Source organism: Triplophysa rosa, linkage group LG22, assembly GCF_024868665.1.
Source record: "Triplophysa rosa linkage group LG22, Trosa_1v2, whole genome shotgun sequence".
Taxonomy (NCBI): domain Eukaryota; kingdom Metazoa; phylum Chordata; class Actinopteri; order Cypriniformes; family Nemacheilidae; genus Triplophysa; species Triplophysa rosa.
Genome location: NC_079911.1, coordinates 16,234,752 through 16,247,947, shown reverse-complemented (window position 1 = coordinate 16,247,947; position 13,196 = coordinate 16,234,752). Strand labels below are relative to the sequence as shown.

General features: G+C 37.4%; 1 protein-coding gene across 3 annotated transcripts; it reads right to left on the bottom strand.

Moving 5' to 3' along the window:
• Nucleotides 1-1,014: 1,014 nt before the first annotated feature.
• Nucleotides 1,015-12,196, bottom strand: cuedc1a (CUE domain containing 1a). Of its 3 annotated transcripts, XM_057320251.1 has the most exons (12): nt 12,031-12,196; nt 8,492-8,668; nt 6,160-6,689; nt 5,906-6,036; nt 5,423-5,549; nt 4,649-4,880; nt 4,146-4,211; nt 3,497-3,586; nt 2,800-2,892; nt 2,514-2,573; nt 2,350-2,408; nt 1,015-2,223 (listed from the first exon to the last, which is right to left on the bottom strand). In XM_057320251.1, exons 3-12 carry the CDS (start codon nt 6,445-6,447, stop codon nt 2,113-2,115), a joined length of 1,257 nt encoding a protein of 418 aa, XP_057176234.1. In that variant the 5' UTR covers nt 6,448-6,689; nt 8,492-8,668; nt 12,031-12,196; the 3' UTR covers nt 1,015-2,112. The 3 variants fall into 3 exon arrangements, with proteins under 3 accessions (XP_057176234.1, XP_057176235.1, XP_057176236.1); XM_057320253.1 differs by lacking the exon at nt 12,031-12,196 and having other exon boundaries at nt 2,111-2,223; nt 2,337-2,408; nt 8,492-8,907; XM_057320252.1 differs by lacking the exons at nt 4,146-4,211; nt 12,031-12,196 and having other exon boundaries at nt 8,492-8,909.
• Nucleotides 12,197-13,196: the final 1,000 nt, after the last annotated feature.

The window sequence follows — 13,196 nt, the reverse complement described above, 5'->3', positions numbered from 1 at the left end:
ACAGAGCACTCACAGGTTCACCGTTTTTTTTGAGGGGCTATTTAAACGGGTCAAATGTCAGAATAATGCTGTAATATTATATCATAATGAGTGATTTTGTTTGGAATGAAAACTAAAATTGTTTTGGATTAACAAACGTTGATCTTTATTTGGGAGTACGGGTATCTAACGCCATCTACTGGAGTGTCGCGTAACTGCAAGTTTTGACTGAGCGTTCATTTATTAAGCATATCCAAAGTAGGTCATTTGCCGGCGAAATAAAAATAAACAGATACTATAACAAAAACAAATATAATAAAAATAAACACATATCTCTGTAAAACCGTTTAACAATATGAAAGAACATCAACTAGTAAAGAAAGCAAACATCAGAGAAAAACTTCATCCATCTAACTCGATATATTTACAGTACATACAGTGTCTTGGCATTTTAGATTGAATTCTTACGCGAATATAATTTAATCCTGAAAATATCCTTTTGCAGAGTTCACCCCTTAAATAGTATTACTTCTATTATAATAAAAAAGCAAATACATGGTTAGACCATGGTGAAACTATGCTGTGCCACTTTGCAAGATGTAAACTCTGGTGCAGAAGCACTTATACTTATTATTTTAAATCTTACATATATAATTAAATACTAAAGATATTGGTTTAACATTTTAAATTGGTTATAAATATTCTGTTGGTTGTATTCTGTTCAAGTGTAAATTCTTCTGGACCAGCGTTAAACAAACGTTGATGACGTCATCCGAAGTGTTTTCGTTAACATGTTCCCAGTGAAATTGTGGCTGAGAATACCAGAAAACTGTTTTGTTTTTTACTCATTTGGCAAGTTGTATGGCAATAATAACGATAATAACTATAAAGATTTTTCTCATTTTCATTTCATTTAGCCTTCCATGGGAAAAAATTATGTAGTACAGGTTTGGAAAGAATGACTCAATAGAGAGTAAATAATATTAAAAGTCATATTTGGTTGAATTAAATCATTAACAGTCAAACATTTCAAAATGATTTCAAAGTGTAATTTATTTAAGAATAAACAGAATGATCCCCTGGAAATTAATATCGCTGTTTAATCTTGAAGAGCTGATGAGCTAACAGCCCTAAACTCTGAGAATTACAACATTTAGATTTACTGTTCAAGAATACAGTCAGCACCCACAAATAATCAAAGCTGGCAAGACTTCAAAGATTCTACTTCAAATCTGATCCAATAAGCTTTGCATTATTTATAAATTCTAAAAAATAAGCTAAATTTGTCAAAATCAAAATTCTTCATATTTAAAATGTGTTGAGCATTATTTTACAATCAGGTTTGGTTGAAAACATATAGCATTATACCAACTCAATCTGACAGCTAACACCAGATATCAAAGTAACGGGCTATTACTTATCAAAGAAGATTTAGATGGAAAATATTTTTGTGTAAGAATGCTAAAAATATGATTGGATTGTACATGATACATTGAGGCGTTCAGGCCTTTTAAAATCTCCTGAGACAAACATGGATCTTATAGTGATACTTCACCCAAAAATGAAAATTCTATCATCATTTACTCACCTTCGACTTGTTCCAAATGTGTATGAATTTCTTTGTTCTGATGAACACAGAGAAAGATATTTGGAAGAATGCTTATAACCAAACAGATCTCGACACCCATTGACTCCCATAGTAGGAAAAATTACTTTATCATTTTTTTTGTTCTGTTGAACACAAAAGACATTTTGAAGAATGTAGGACAGCAAACAGTTCTGGGGCACTTTTGACTAACGTTGTTTTTTTCCTACGATGGGAGTCAATGGGTGTCGAGATCTGTTTGGTTATAAGCATTATTCCAAATATCTTTCTCTGTGTTCATCAGAACAAAGAAATGTATATACATTTGGAACAACTCGAAGGTGAGTAAATGATGACAGAATTTTTATTTTAACTAGCTGAACGATGAGGTTTTGTGCTTGTGGGATTTCTGAGTCCCGAGTCCCAGCACGGTGTGAACACTGACCCAGCACGACCTGATCTGCTACACTGCATGGCAGTCAGACGCTAAATGAAAGACTGTTGAACGAGAATAAAGAACTTTGATATCTTCATGGTTCAGATGTAATTCAACCGTGGCATGACACTAATGAGTGAAATCTTGATGGTGATGATGCTTTAGTTTCTCTGTCTCTCACTAACCCAGAGACCGCTAGCTTGTCAGGCCAGGACTCGTCTATCTGTCAGAGACCACAAACAAAAAATGTATATTAAGAAGATGGACTTTAGACATCTAAAGATCATTTAAATGCAAGTCTATGTGAGGAACAATCTACAGACAGGGTGATGTTACCATGATGTCATGCCTTATTTAACTCCTCCCCCTCCACTGTTCCCGAAAGGCTCTTGTGCTGACCGTCTTGCTCTGTTTACCAACACATACACACAAGATCTTAACATGATTGCACAAAATATTATATTTTCATTTCTGTTCAATGAATTTACTAAAAGATATCAAGTGAATATTTACCCGGTGGAGGCCCTTCTACATCTTCAAGCAGATTAATGGTGGAGGTGGCGGAGCCCAGAGTGGGAAAGTCAAGGACCAGACTAACTACAGGAGTTTGTACAACGTCATTTAAGCATGGCTACAGAAATAGACTAAAATTCTTGAACGCACCTTGAATGAAAAATGTACTGTACATTGCATGGAAGTCGCAACAGCTTATTGTATTATGAGTGACCGTCCAACAAAAAAAGAAACAATGACAAACAGATTTGGAGGTTGTGGGTTGATGTTAGATGTTGAGGATATGAATGGTGTTTGGGCGGAGCTTTCTTTTTGGACTTCTTCCTTCTTGTCTTCTCAGAGAAAGACCTAGCAATCTCAAAAAGCTTCTTTCTCGTGGCTGCAGGGAATAATAGAATGTGGTCAGGAATACGTGTGGCATTTCCAAAATAACTCCACTGCACAAAAAAAAGATTAAAACAGCTGAATTTAATATTATTGATCACGAAATTCATCGCTAGCTCTCTTTTATATGTATTAGGGATGCACCGATACTATTTTCTAAAGACAGAGTACGAGTACTGATATTTTTTCTGGTACTCGCCGATACCGATGCCTGTACCTTTTCACAACACAGTGAGACAAAAAATAGAATAGCTTCATAAATACAATCAACTCCACCTTAAAAAATAAACAATTTTATGTGATTGTCACAAACTTTCAAAGCAAATTTCACAACAAATTTCAGTCAGTTCTGTCACATGAGGTATCTGTCTTTGGTATCGGTGCATTTTTACGAGTACATGAGCTTAGTATCGGGCCCGATACCGGTGCATCCTTAATATGTGTTAATACTAAGTAATTAGGGACATATTAGGGAAAAAGCTCAGTGTTATATATTACACGAAAAGAATAGAAATCACTACAGAAGAGCGCTATTGTATAATCTTATAGGCCTGATAGTGAAGTTGATGTGTGTTCAAGTCCTGCAGTGTTTTTCTTACATTTGCCCATGTGCTTGAGTTTCTCCAGGAATAAGGCATCATCAGAGACAGACGAGCAAGCCTCCTCAGAGCCAGAAGCACAATTATCACCTAAATAAAGAGTCATACTGTTTTCACACAACAGCACAATACGGTTGTCAATCCTGTTTCAGAGATCTAATGCAGTTACATTCACACACAGTGACCAAACCTTAGGACTCACGAATGTGCCTGTTTTCATGTGGGGTTTAAGTAACTCTTAGAGATTAAGGTAAGAGATGTAACGCGATGTCCTGCATCAGTTATGGAAAATGATAACAAAAAGCTAATGGAAATTTGAATCTTCGATATTTTATTTAGTGGCTGTCACTAAGGTTACAGATATTATTCACATTGATCATGAGAAAATAAAGGGGTCTGACTTTGGTTATTCGCACATACAGACACTGTTCAAACCTCTTCTGTAGCTGCTGTATGAACAAGAAATTTTATACACCGTCATCTGTCAAAAACAGTCATCAATCGCAAATCCTGTGCGAACAAAGTCATTCTGCACACCCTGAAGGATTATGTGTTATTGTCTACGTGGAGGCACTGACAAGTTTAAATGAAGGTGTTTTCATGGCAAAGCAGACCACGTGGCTGATGGATGAAGATGAAGGGAATCTACCTTCGGTGGAGTTCTCCTCGCAAGCGGATGAGTGACCGCACTGTGTTTTCTCGCACCTCTGACGATCTAAAACACAGCAGGTAACAGCGTCACTGACAGCAGAGATGAAGTTCAGCCACTCCTGAATGAGCAGTGTGTTACAAATGAAATACACGCAAACACACATGCTGCAGAGCATGATGTACATGTAAAAGAGATGATGGAGTTTGACTGCAATGTTGGTTAATTTCTGCTTTCCTCACTTTGAAAATAATATTTCATCCTAAATTAAAGTGATGAAATATTTATGAAAAGTGAAGCAAATGACTGTGCGTGACTTTTGCGAGTGAATTTTCAAAAAAGAAAAAAACTACTGCTACTCAACTTGGCTAAAAACTAACCTTCGTTCAATAAAACAGCAACTTCAGTTTATGAAAAGGAAGGGTATAGAAGCGCTTTATATTATTTTAAGTTGACCTGAAAAAGCCTATTAGAAGTATTTAAATATTCAGGTGTGTGTTTACCTATCTCCAGAGCTATGAGGAAGTCTCGGTTACGCTGCAGTTCTTTCATGAACTCTTGATTCTGCAGAAAAAGAGCGATTCGTTCATCTTCCAAATACTGCTTCAACTTTCTGTCCTGTTCAGATGACCATGTGCCACCCGACGGGACGCCGCTGCTGGACGAGAGCTGCGTCAGAGATGACAGTGAGGACGAGGATGAGGACGAAGGCTGGGACAAAGTGCTTTGAGATCTCTGTGAGAAGATAAAAATCCCAACGCACACTGTTACAGATACGACACGTAAAAGAGTTTTATATAGGTCAAACCTGATGTGCTTATCTTAAAGGGACAGTTGACCCAAAAATGTAATTCTGTCATCATTTACTCACCCTCGAGTTGTTCCAAATCCGTATACATTTCTTTGTTCTGATGAACACAGAGAAAGATATTTGGAAGAATGCTTGTGACCAAACAGTTCTCGGCCACCATTGACTACCATAAAAAATGACAATGGAGGTCAAAAGTGCCCCAGAAGTGTTTACTTTCCTACATTCTTCCAAATATCTTCTTTTGTGTTCAACAGAACAAAGAAAAATGTATAAAGCAAACAAAAAACACTTAAGTATAATTCTAAAAAAAAAACAGAAAAAGTATTGTTGTAGTGGTAAAAAGTAAATAAATCTACTAAACAATTGTAATTTACAGAGATTGCTGGTTAGGTCTTTGACTACTAAGTAAAATGGCACAGCTGTGTTCTAGAAAAACATCCTATATTTAGACGAATCATAAATCTACCTGAAGACTCTCTGACTGCTGAGGCAGGATCCGCAGGAAGTCATCGGGCAGGTTGCCTAGTAACGGTGGATTCCAGTTCCTGTATCTGCCAACCTGCTGATGCCCGGGAGGGGGATAATCATGGAACCTACCAACACAATGAGTATATACAAACCGATCAAAAGAAAAACACTTTATATTCTTTTTGGTTGGTTTTATTCACAATTGGTCAGTGTTGTTATTTTAGATTAAAGGGCTTTTACAGCCCTGAATAATCAAACAATCTGCTTTTCAGCTACTACCAGACATAAAAACAGTTTATTTACTCAACAAAAGCAGCAATTTCACATGCTTACACAACTAGACTGACTCAGACTAAACAAACATTTTAACAGAGGGAACTTTTCTTTTCGAGAAGACACAACATCTCTCAAGAGTGACCAAATTGTCTGCCTTCTGTTTGTATTAGTCATTTCCACAAACAGAAAACACAGTTCAGCTTGCCTAGGAGGTGGAGTGGACGGCACATCTGCTGGATGTTTTCTATCGTAGATGTGCCTGTCATAGGAGGGTGGGGCGTAGACAGGTGGAGGCTCCTCATCTGAGCTGTCCGGCTCTAGCGTTCTCTCCAGGATCTGAGATTAAGTTTAGAGGCCACAAACATAGTTTGGCAGTAGCGTGACATGATTCACTCTTTCAGGAAATCAATTTAACAAACAAACAAGCTCGGATCTCTATCCTATGGTTTCTAGACTGACCTCCGGAGGAATGCTGTCGTCAGAATCCGAGCTGTCATCTGTGGTCTGGCTGTCCAAGCTCATTTGCAGGAGCTGGTCAATGGTGGAGTCCACGGCGCCATTGTTGGCCCTCAACACGCACTCGATAACTTCATGCTGCATGCTGGGAAACATAGTCTTAAAGTCGTCCATAGCCTGGCTAAACTCAAGCCGTCTGACTTGACGGGGGGGTCGCCTGTTATTAGGCTCTGACGAGGCAACGTCGCTGTTGCCATGGTTCGCGCTACTTCGGCGAAAAAGGCTGGTCATCCCTTACGGAACGTCCCTGACTCCTCCCACGCAGAACTGCCCCACTCCTTGACCTGTGGTCGGTCCGTTACCCGCTCATAATGGCACTGGAGCTGAGCATCAGTATATAAAGAGGCAACATGGGACGAACTTTTCCTCTGCTGGTGCTGGCGGAGACACATCCAGGGCGGGGGCTTCCCAGAATGCCTTGCTTTCACTCTCAAGGCAAAGGACGAACTCTAGGTAACCGGCCCACTCTTGACCTACATCACAGAGAAATGTTAACCACTGATATTTCAGTAACAGTGATGATGTTTCTATGAGTATTAAGATTTTAGGTTGAAGTGAATTTGGGTAGATTGGAACAGTTTTGACAGTCATCTCAATGTCAAAACATGTCAACATGTTTCGTACCATAATATCACCTTCACTAGTTCAATTTAAATAGCCCATCAAGGGGACAAACACATTTTTAAGAGTACAACTATTCTATGTAGTCTTTCAATAAATTATGACACTACAAAAGGTACTGTACATGGTACAATAATTAGGAAAAAATTTAATGCTTTTAAGGTCAACATGTAAAGACATGTCAACTTTCCAAATATAGTCAAATACCCATTATATTTTAGTATGACACAACTTGGTACATAAAATATAAGGCAATGGATTTCAAACTGTGGTCTGGAGCCTCCAGGAGGTTCTAAGGGGTCCTAAGAAAATTATATTTATTCTTTATTATTATATACTTCTTTCTTGAGACATGCGTACTTTCCATAATTTATATTTGTTTTGTATTTTTCTTGCAATATTTTCTCAGTTCACTTTATCTCACTCACTGGGGTTTCTAAGGCAGTGTTCTCTACGAAGCTGTCAAAAAACAAGTTTTATTGTGAAAGTTGCAACAGCGCAAATACATTTAAATTGAACATGTTTTTCTTCAAGTTTATACATCCAATATTATTCCCAATTATTTAACTTTGGACTTTAGAATCAATATGAAGAGTTTTTTGCAAAAACAGATAACTTCGTTTTTAAAACTTTCAAAATCATTCTTTTTTTATCATATTTTACTGTGTTTTATTGTGTTAGTTAGCTGTATTTTTAAAATGTATTATTACTCAATCAAAACAACGCAACTTGATTGATATTACATGGAATGCACAATAAAAAAACATGATTTTTGTTTAAAAAAAAAACCTCTTCATATGTTGTCTTTATAACATTACACTTACTATTTAACTAACACAGTTTAATTGTTTCTTTATTATACATAAAGGTATAGATTGATCCATATTTTAAGAGAGGGTCCCTCACAAAATGATCATCATTGGGGGTCCTTGGCATCATAATATTAGGAAAAACACCAATATAAAGGAATCAAACTGCACATATGAAGATAAATAGCATTTAAAACAGTTGAATAGATGAACAATAACACTTAGGCCCGGTTTCATAGACGAGGCTTAGCTTTAGCCAGGACTTTTCCTTAGTTAAATTAGGATCTTTAAGTCGCTTATATTAAAATGCCTTAGATAAATGCATTACTGGTGTGCATCTTGAGACAAAACAATGGCAATTACATATTTAAAGATATGTCAGGGCATTTTATTTTTAGTTAAGACAGCTCAAACTTTCATTTTAGTCTGGGACTAGTCCTAAGCCTTGTCTCTGTAACCGGGCAACAGAAAAAAAAGACATATAGAAACATTTTAACAGGCTGAAAACAAATTTATTTATACAGTAATGGCAAACTGAGGTATGTTCATGTAAGAAATATATATTTGTTAATCACCACAGACATACACGCAGTACAGCATGAGTCATTCAGTGGTTGTTCCCCCTAGGAATTCAATAGATCAGGGTCACTACCAGAACAAGGTTTCCCATGCATGAGATTGTATTAAGAAAAAACCCTTTAAAGTAGACACATTCATGAAATACATCCTCTTATATACAGACCCTCTTCCACAACACAGTGCTATAAATATCATGTAGCCATAAATGTACACTGAAATACATATGCTCATATATGTGTATTATGTCTCATGTATTTCACACTTACCGTCTGTCTACACAGAAAAAATGAGCTCACATCAAACGGTCCACCAGGAACCAGCTACAGCCAGCCGGGTAAACCTTTAGCTTCCATCATAGGCTGCGGGTTGCGCCGTAAAATCCATCATCGGAGTGGTGCGAATCTCCCTCGCTCCCATTTTCATCTCTTCACATTAATCTGCACCTAAAACCAAACGGGCAGCGCTAAATTTAGCCACAGACTCAGGCGCAGTTGCACTGTAGCAGCTAGTGATGTGTTTCTAAAGAAGGGCGGATATGCCCTTCCGATTAACATACGTAGAGCTGACGTCATACTTGGCTAATACAGCCACTGAGCTGATATGAGCAGGGGTCCGTCTGACCTACTGAGATGGATCAGAGCCAATGAAACCACAGGAATGCCGTACAGCGTCTACAGGATGTGATTGATATTTACGAAAGGGATCAAAAAAAGGGGGCATCTGAAAGGATTACAGTCGTATAGCTTTCGGTGCAGCGCGGGGAGGCTTGTTATGTCAAATTACGAGCATCACCAACAGCCAGCGTGATGCAAGTCCTGCCTCCCGTCTCCATGGCAACCACAGGGTTTATTAATCTAGCTGTCAGTGGTTCCTCTGAGCAAATGATTTGTTAAGGAGGAGGTTCAGAATGAACAATAGTGTTGTCAAACCAGCTCGACCCATCAACATGAAACCAATTAAACTAGGTAAAATCAATGGTTTGCTATTGGTCAGTTAACGCTGAACCTATAAAAGTGTAAAGCTTTTAAAAACAAAAGTGAAACTGAATGAATTGAATGAAATGAAGGCCAAATCCGGGTTTGCGAAACCGCTCACACTTCAGCACATGAAATGGATGATCAAATTGTTACTGGCATGTTTTGGCACAAGGAATGAGCGTCACGCTGGCATGCACACGACTGCCCCGTCATTTAGAACAAACAGCCATAAACAACATTTTTAATGAAAATTTCAAAGGTGCTACTGCCAAAACCATCAGACTTCGCATTTCTGTGTAACTGTGCCAAATTCTCATGCATGTCTGGCCGATGCAGCCGCCAAGTGGGAAGTGAAATCCAAGTGGGCAGATTGTGGCGTCTGACAAGGAGAAGTGTTAACACTACAGGAGTTTTCCGTGGGTTAGTGATAATGTCAGAGCACTCGCCTGCTGTCTCTGTATAAAAGTAGCAGCACATTCACAGGCACCTCTTAATATTACGCTATCATTAGCTGTAATGGAGAAAGCACACGGTCCAGACAGCAAAAAAAAGATTTTATAAAGTAAATCCATAGCTACCTCTTTGTGACAAATGGCTTTTTGAGTTCAGCCCACAAAAAAAGGGGAACAGTTGCACCGTGTGCACTGAACCAGGACCAGGGCTTTTGATAATGTCCTTGTTTCTGACCTGGTTCTGCTGAGTTAAAAGGAGCAGGCAAAGGATAAGAGTACAGCAGAAAAAACTGAGCTGAGAGACAGTACACTGTGTGCTTTAAACGAAATGATAAAACATACAAACAGTAAACATGTAAACAATGCATGCAGGGCAGAATTAGGCAAATATCCACTGATCCTAAAGATAGAAAAAAGGGCACTCAAATTCTGGAAACATGTAAAACACAGTGACCCTCACTCATATCATTCTAAAGCCCTGAAACACCACGAGATGAGCAAAGAAATGAATCCTCTCTGTCAGCTGGTCCAGAGCTTCGGTCCTGATGTTTCAGTCCTAGCATCTGACAATACTGACAAAATCAAACTCAACCAAATTACAGCACAAATGAAACAAAACTATATCACTCATTGGGAAACCCAAACAAAACAACAAAGTAAAATGCAATGTTATTTGGCCCTAAAGAGAGAATACAGTACGGCAGACGATCTGTACACAGTGACAGATCAAACACTAAGAGCCACGTTGACAAGATCCAGACTCAGTGGACACAAACTCGCTATAGAGACGGGCAGACACAGACAAACATGGCTGCCACAGGACCAGAGACCGTGTCCACACCAAGGTTATTTTAGTTTACTAAAATTAAAACTTTGAAAACGTCTCTGTTCATTGAAATCAAATCAAATATTGACCTACAAATTATGGGGAAAAACTTAGCTAAAGGAAAAATTGAAATGTTGCATCAAAAATAAATTGAAATAAGTTTAAAGCACTAAAATGATAATAATAAACAAAAACTGAAATAAAACTAAAATAGAAATGAATTCATAATGTATAGCAACATAAAAAATAAACAAATCAATTATAAAAGGACAAAAGCATATACCAAAATTGGTAAAACTTTAACTAAAATTAACATCAAAACTAAAGATCTAAAAATAAAAGCTAATTAAAAAAAAAACTAAATAAAGCTAAAATGAAAACTATAATAACTCTGGTCCACACTGTGATCTCAACAACATCGAGACGGAACTCCACTTCCTAACAGAATGCACAAAATACACGGATATACGGACAGTGTCCTGTGGAAAAATCAAGTCCGTACACCAGACGTTTGAAAGTCTGTCAAACGACAAGAAACTGGTGTTTCCAATATATGTACAGAACATTATATTATTATATCCCTTTATTCTGCTACTTAAATGTATATTTTGATTTTGTATATCTTTGCTTAAACTATACACTATTTCTGTTCTTATATATTTACATATATTATAAACCACTTTAAGGTGCACTACATACATCACACTTTTTTATTTTATGACTATTATTATCTTTCTTTTCGTCTGTTTACATATTGCACTATTTGTACGCAGCCCAGCAAATGCTTTGGCAATACGAATGTACACTTTGTCATGCCAATAAAGCACACCTAAATTGATTTTTTTTTTAACAGAAACTAACAATGATATTGACAAAAGATTACTACAAAAATCACACATATACACTATAAACACACAAGGGAGAAAACGGCTCCTGTCCCATCCCAGAATGCTTCGGAATGCAAGGGATCAGTTCACATACATTATCATTCCTGCTTAAACATCATATGCGACGCAACAAAAGTACCGACAGCTCTAAACTACACTAATAAGAAAGCACTATGGCACATAAAACATCATGATACATTTATAGTAAATTATTATTATAATAATATGCTATTGTATTACCATGGTTCCATGTGAAAACACAGTAATACCGTGGTAGCCTACTTTTTCTTTGTGTACACAGTCCAGATACTTAGCAAAATAAACATGGTTATGACGATGTATTGAACTGTAACGTGTAAGAGATATTAACAAACTACTCAGAGGATAAATAGCCTACCTATAAAAGCAGCTAAACCATAGGTGTAGGTGAATGTGCCCATCTACATCACCTGTCGTCGAAAATTCCAGACTCACTTTGACAACAACAGCACCAAAGCACGTGCAAGATACATAATATGACGCAAAACCGCAGGACAGATTGATTATTGGTCTTTTTGGTTAGAAAATGTTCTACAACATCTACAACAATTTCAAAAATCGTGCATTAACTTTAGCCTATATGAGATTCAGCATACAGTGGAATAAGGATAAGTGAGATCTTACCGGATGAACGATCTGCCCTTAACACATTAATCGACTCTTCTCGTGATGTAAATACATTAATGACGTTTACAGCAGCGTGTAGATGTCCAGATGGTGGTCGGGTCTTCGAGCGCTTGAGCTGTGCGCAGATTATCATCCTCTCACCGCGCCCAAGAGCGTCCTAGTGGATACAGGCGAGTAAAGCATCTCATGTCACATTTTAATCTCCTGAAAATAAATAAAAGTTAAGGCATTGTGGTCTAGGCTATTGTTATTTTAAACTTTTTACGTTGTATCATAATTATGTCATAAAGTATATTTTTAGACATACAGATAGACAATCATTTGTCTCGTATGATAGCCTACCTTTTGATATTCGAACACACAGGTCTTTATCGGGGGTCCCGTGACCCCAAGCGGTTCCGCAATGGTACTGCAGGGGGTCCTCTAATTATTGATATCACATTATTCAAACACGAATTAATAAATAAGGCATGCAACAGAATTACAACAACAAAAATAATACATATTAAAACTAATTATAAAATCTATTAAGTAAAATTAAAATGTTATCTTTATAATGTAAACCGGTTATACGGTATTAGGACTGTCTTAAAATTCTCAATTTGATAGAATATGTCAAATATATTTCTCTTGAATTTCTCCGTTAATGAGTTCTTGGCTTAAAAAGGTTTCATATTATATCATACTCATATAATATAATATAACAACTATGTGGGCCATGCACGGCTGCCTAGCTCTATCTGCTGTTTTACAACAGCATGACAACTAATTATAATTTTGAGTTAGAAGCAGTTACAATATAATATAAATGTATATACAATCTTTAAAAAAAACGTCTGATGAGCACAAATTAACGTCACCACGAAAAAATGAGGATAAATGGAGCGTCCGTTGTTTTTATTCTAATAACACAATTTATCGCGCTAGATGTCCTTCAAAATGACAGTGTTTTTATGGAGGCAAATGTGAGAAAAGAAATGCTCCTCAAACTAATACAGCTGTCTGTACTTACAGACACGGGCAGATGGTGAACAGCGGCGCGCTGGAGAAAAAGAGCAATTGTTCTTTCAATGGAACTCATTGTCTTTTTTTCCCGTTGTGAGGCGACAGTGAGGGGTGAAACAAAAGAACTTGAACCCGGAGCACCTGCTCACGGACACGAG

Bases quoted from the DNA above. Each gene is read 5' to 3' on its own strand.
- cuedc1a (XM_057320251.1), bottom strand. From the start codon at position 6,447: ATGACCAGCCTTTTTCGCCGAAGTAGCGCGAACCATGGCAACAGCGAC. The intron at 6,037-6,159 runs GTCAGTCTAGAA...ACTTAATCTCAG, and splicing joins ACGACAGCATTCCTCCGGAG to ATCCTGGAGAGAACGCTAGA. The intron at 4,212-4,648 runs GTAAACACACAC...GCTGTGTTTTAG, and splicing joins CCTCATAGCTCTGGAGATAG to ATCGTCAGAGGTGCGAGAAA.